We start from the raw sequence: 6,000 nt of genomic DNA on the forward strand, positions 1-6,000 counted from the left end.
TCATAAAGACACCACCACACACTTCTAGTGGGTCATAAAGACACCACCACACACTCCTAGTGGCTCATAAAGACACCACACACTTCTAGAGGGTCATAAAGACACCACCACACACTTCTAGAGGGTCATAAAGACACCACACACTTCTAGAGGGTCATAAAGACACCACACACTTCTAGTGGCTCATAAAGACACCACACACTTCTAGAGGGTCATAAAGACACCACACACTTCTAGAGGGTCATAAAGACACCACACACTTCTAGTGGGTCATAAAGACACCACACACACTTCTAGTGGGTCATAAAGACACCACCACACACTTCTAGTGGGTCATAAAGACACCAACACACACTTCTAGAGGGTCATAAAGACACACACACACTTCTAGTGGGTCATAAAGACACCACACACACTTCTAGTGGGTCATAAAGACACCACACACACTTCTAGAGGGTCATAAAGACACCACCACACACTTCTAGAGGGTCATAAAGACACACACACACTTCTAGTGAGTCATAAAGACACCACACACTTCTAGAGGGTCATAAAGACACTACACACACTTCTAGAGGGTCATAAAGACACACACACACTTCCAGTGGGTCATAAAGACACCACACACTTCTAGAGGGTCATAAAGACACTACACACACTTCTAGAGGGTCATAAAGACACCACCACACACTTCTAGAGGGTCATAAAGACACTACACACTTCTAGTAGCTCATAAAGACAACACACACTTCTAGTGGGTCATAAAGACACTACACACTTCTAGTAGCTCATAAAGACACCACACACTTCTAGTGAGTCATAAAGACACCACCACACACTTCTAGAGGGTCATAAAGACACCACACACTTCTAGAGGGTCATAAAGACACAGACACACTTCTAGTGGCTCATAAAGACACCACACACTTCTAGAGGGTCATAAAGACACAGACACACTTCTAGTGGTCATAAAGACACCACCACACACTTCTAGTGGGTCATAAAGACACCACACACTTCTAGAGGGTCATAAAGACACAGACACACTTCTAGTGGTCATAAAGACACCACCACACACTTCTAGTGAGTCATAAAGACACCACCACACACTTCTAGAGGGTCATAAAGACACAGACACACTTCTAGTGGCTCATAAAGACACCACACACTTCTAGAGGGTCATAAAGACACAGACACACTTCTAGTGGCTCATAAAGACACCACACACTTCTAGTGGGTCATAAAGATACTACACACTTCTAGTAGCTCATAAAGACACCACCACACACTTCTAGTGGGTCATAAAGACACCAACACACACTTCTAGTGAGTCATAAAGACACCACCACACACTTCTAGTGAGTCATAAAGACACCACCACACACTTCTAGTGGGTCATAAAGACACAGACACACTTCTAGTGGGTCATAAAGACACCACCACACACTTCTAGAGGGTCATAAAGACACAGACACACTTCTAGTGGGTCATAAAGACACCACCACACACTTCTAGTGGGTCATAAAGACACAGACACACTTCTAGTGAGTCATAAAGACACCACCACACACTTCTAGAGGGTCATAAAGACACAGACACACTTCTAGTGGGTCATAAAGACACCACCACACACTTCTAGTGGGTCATAAAGACACAGACACACTTCTAGTGAGTCATAAAGACACCACACACACTTCTAGTGGGTCATAAAGACACCACCACACACTTCTAGAGGCTCATAAAGACACCACCACACACTTCTAGAGGGTCATAAAGACACCACCACACACTACTAGTGGGTCATAAAGACACCAACACACACTTCTAGAGGGTCATAAAGACACCAACACACACTTCTAGAGGGTCATAAAGACACTACACACACTCCGCGCTCACCTTGGGGTTGACGATGATCTCCAGGTCCATGGCGTTGTTCTCGTGGAGCCTCTTGATGGCCGGCAGGGAGATCCACAGGTTGTTGGTGTTGAAGATCTTGAACTTGGTGACGGACTTGAACTCGTCCACGTGGTCCTTGGGCACCTGGGCGATCTCCAGCAGCGACAGGTGGTCGTTGTACTGGATCAGTGTGCCACCCTGCAGACGGGGGGGGGGGGGCGTTCATCATCAGTACCCATCATACTGGTCCCAGATGTCAGGCTGATAATACCAAGACGCCGGGGTGTGTTGGTATCGGACTGTTAAAGGAACAACGGCAACATAATGGGCAAACGTCTTCTCCAGAGTCGGAGAAGATCGATAGATACCAATGTCCTCTCTGTGCGTTCAGTAGAAAGCTACTGTTATCCGACTGCAAGTTAGCCTAGCTTAGCACAAATGAGTGGAAGCGGATATGGACCAGCTGGCCTAGCTGTTGGGACAAAAGCACCTCTTTGAGTTTTAAGCTAGGCTAATGGTCCTTATCCGCTTCCATTCATTAGTGCTAAGCTGGGCTAGCTTGCAGCCCAATATCCTTCTACTGGAGCTAGCCTACTGTAGCTTAAAACTGTGAGTGAGGTGTTTTGGTTGATCCTCCAATCACAACCATTGCTTTCTTCGGTCAAGCTAAGAGAGGGCGGGAGCTTGGGATCTGTCAATTACTCATAGATACACACTACTATATTATAGACTAGGCTGAGCCCAAACGTTCGAACCTTCGTTCGTTACGTTGGCATTCGAATTCTAAATCAACATTCGATTTTTTTTATTTTTTATAAAAATAAAAATAAAAGAAAAGAATTTATATTTTGTTCTATTAATTCTGTTTAAACCAATGGGGTTTTTCTTCACAGTTGCAGATAAAGATTAGGCTACACTAATATTATAGTATTAAAAGAAACTGATGAGTTATATTCATTAAAGAAAGTTGATTTAATTGATTTATTTGGGCTGGGGCTTCTCCCTGGGCTGGGTCTGGGGCTGGAAAGTTGATTTAATAAAAAAAAAAAAAATACTAATTTAATCAGATGAATCACTTTATTCAAATTGAGGATTTAGTTAAAAAAATAATAATAATAATATATATTTTTAATTAAAAACGAGGGTTCGGGGCGGTCAGGTGGCGTTGCGTTCGTCACCAACACGGGAGACGCTGGATTCGCCTGTTCGAATCCAGCTCACAGCTCCGGCGTTGTCACCAGCTTGGCTGGCCGTTCACACTAATACAATTGGCTGTATCAGAGGGTGGGAGAAGCTGGCGGGGTGGGTCCGGGTCGTAGCGACTCCTACAGTTCGGTCGGGGCGCCTGCTCAGCGCGGATAGGATCTAAGGGCGGTAGTGTGATCCTTCCACACGTTACACCCTCTCAGTGAGAGAGAGTCCGCGCTGCCAGGTGAAAAGAAGCGGTTGATTGGCTGGACGTGTGTCGGAGGAAGCACGTGGTAGCCTCCACTCTCCCAGACCGACTGTGGGGGGTAAGTGCGCAGCGACCAGGAAGGGGATTGGGAATTGGCATAACGACTAACATTGGGATGGGAGAAAAATCTGAGGAAAATGGAAACAAAAAAAAAATAAAAATAAGTTCGAATCCCAAAAACAGCCTTATTATAGACCCTTTTTTTTTTGGTTAACGTCATCTTATAGGCAAAAAGACTGCTTCCAAAACCAAACCACATCTTTTGGGAAGAGACTCCAGGGCTGAACTCTCCTAAACGTATCGGCACAGCCTACAACATTACTATTACCCCTGATCCTCGCTGTTCTGTGTTCCTCTTCAGCCTCTTCCCTCTAAAATATCACATCCTGTTGTCGCCTTCTCCACTTTACTGGCAAGGCGACTTATTCTCTTTAAATGGAAACACAACCAACCTCCATCTCACATCCCACCGTAAAGGTCCAACCCCCCCCCCCCCCCCCTAATAGACAGTCTCCTCCCCACCGTATGTATATCTTTTTTTCCCCACCCACCCACCCACCTCCTAATGTACAGTCTCCTCCCTATCATATGTATATAATCTGTTAGGATCTCTGGGTAACAGTAGTGTATATTTGCATATCATATATGTCACAAATGTAACAGTACTATATACCTGTATGTCATGTATGTCCCCATCCCCATGTCATAAATGTCATGATGTCATGTATGTTGTGTATGTCATAAATGTCACTATGAATTGAAAATGGGGGACCCTGATGTAAACAAGACAAACGTCTTTCTCTGGTCTGCATCCCCTTAACAATTGTGTGTATTGAGCCGTACTGTATTGTACCCATTCTGCAATCTGTTAAATAAAGTTTTCATTCATTCATTCATTTCACAATAGGTGGGTTAAGGAATTACTATTATCCATAAATGTTGAAAAATTCAGATTCTCACTCAAAGGCCCTAATGGTTCCCTTAACACCTTTGAGAAGACCTGGAGACCCCTTTTAAAGCACATAGAATCCTTGACATCCCTGCCTAACTGTGATGATTGAGCCTCCACCACCCCCCCCCCCCCCTTCCCTCTGTTTTTTCCCCTATTTTTTGTATTAATCTTTTTGTATTATATCGCTCTCCGTGGGTGGGAAGGGGCGGGGATAGGAACGGGAAATGGGGGGGGGGGGGGGGAGGAAGATGTATAATTTGTATAACTATCTGTACTATCAAGGCGGTCAGGTGGCGTAGCGGAGATTGCGCTCGTCACCAATGCAAGAGGCTGCGGTCTCGACTCCCGGAGTCAGCATTGCCTGCGGCTTGGGCCGATCGTCATACTAACTCGTTTGGCTGGGTTAGGGGGAGGGAAGTCGTGGGTGGGGATCTGGCGTTGTGGACAGCGACGCCTACAGGTCAGGTCTGGGCGCTTGCTCAGCGGAGGCAGGACTTGAGGAAGGCAGCGTGACCTGCCACGCGTTACGCTTCACCAATGAGAGTCCTCGCTGCCACGTGAAAAAAGAGTCACTGGCTGTCGCCGCACGTGTTGGAGGAAGCGTGCGGATGACTTCAGGGTCAACAACCAGGCAGGAGAGGGGGGGGGGGGGGGAGAATTGGCACAACGACTAAATTGGGAGGGGGAGAAAAACAGAGAAAAAAATCGGAGAAAGAGAGGATTAAAAAATAAAAATAAAAACTATCTGTACTATCTGAGACACCAGGGCTCCAGGGTTGGACGGACGGGATCGTCGGACATCGCGTCTATTCCTCCAGAGACAGGGCTGTACGCTAAGCTAAAAATTTAGGGGCACAGAATCTTTTTTAGGGTACTTTTTTTTTTTTTCTTTTTTTTTTAACAATTTTACCATTATTGTGCAAATATGTTCCTTTTATTTAACATTTAAGTGCTTTTGTTTTCAGGTTTGTATCTTTTATAATGAACCAACTGAAGTATTACCACAGCTGCAAACATTTCTTCTTTCATTGATAACAGTGTATTAACAGTGTTCATTAGGGATGGGTTAGGATCGTTAGGATTTTATCGATACTACTACTCTTATCGATTCGATACTGCTTAACGGTTCTGGGATGTCTGACTATTTCTGGGATGTCTGACTATTTCCCTATGCCTTGTTTGGTGCGAGTTCAGCTGACACTGTTGACATGCCCACTACGGCGCTCTCTCACACACACGCACACACACACGCACACGCACACGCACGCACACACACACACACACACACACACACACACACACACACGCACGCACGCACGCACACGCACACACACACTGCTCCGGTCATGCATCCACAGACTCAACTCATGGAAAATATATCATCAGGCTATTGTTCTAAACGTATCTCTACTAATAAAATGGAGTATTGAACCCGTTTTAACAGCTGGGTATTGGGTGGGACATTCTGATTTTAAGAACTTTCTAATCAAATAGAAAGTCCCAAAATAGTTAATTTATCTGACTGCTTGTATTAATTGATCAAAAAGTAGCCATGTGCAGTAATATAGTTATATAAAAGAATAATAAAGCAATGTCGATTATGTTCTTAATAAAAAAATTAAAATCTTGCAAAATAATCAAAAAGAACCGATAAGAGTATCGGAAAAAACAATATACCTAATTCATTTTACACCAT

General features: G+C 44.5%; 1 protein-coding gene across 1 annotated transcript in view; it reads right to left on the bottom strand.

The window, feature by feature from the left end:
• LOC311232693 (UTP--glucose-1-phosphate uridylyltransferase-like) overlaps positions 1-6,000 on the bottom strand; it is a 50,674-nt gene that overhangs the window by 12,112 nt on the left and 32,562 nt on the right. The window contains exon 6 of the mRNA XM_084319564.1: positions 1,897-2,094. Within this exon, the coding sequence (XP_084175690.1) occupies positions 1,897-2,094 (198 nt within the window). The remainder of the gene's footprint in view (positions 1-1,896; positions 2,095-6,000) is intronic.

The sequence above is a fragment of the Notolepis coatsorum genome (assembly GCF_963971535.1).
Source record: "Notolepis coatsorum genome assembly, chromosome: 7".
Taxonomy (NCBI): Eukaryota; Metazoa; Chordata; class Actinopteri; order Aulopiformes; family Paralepididae; genus Notolepis; species Notolepis coatsorum.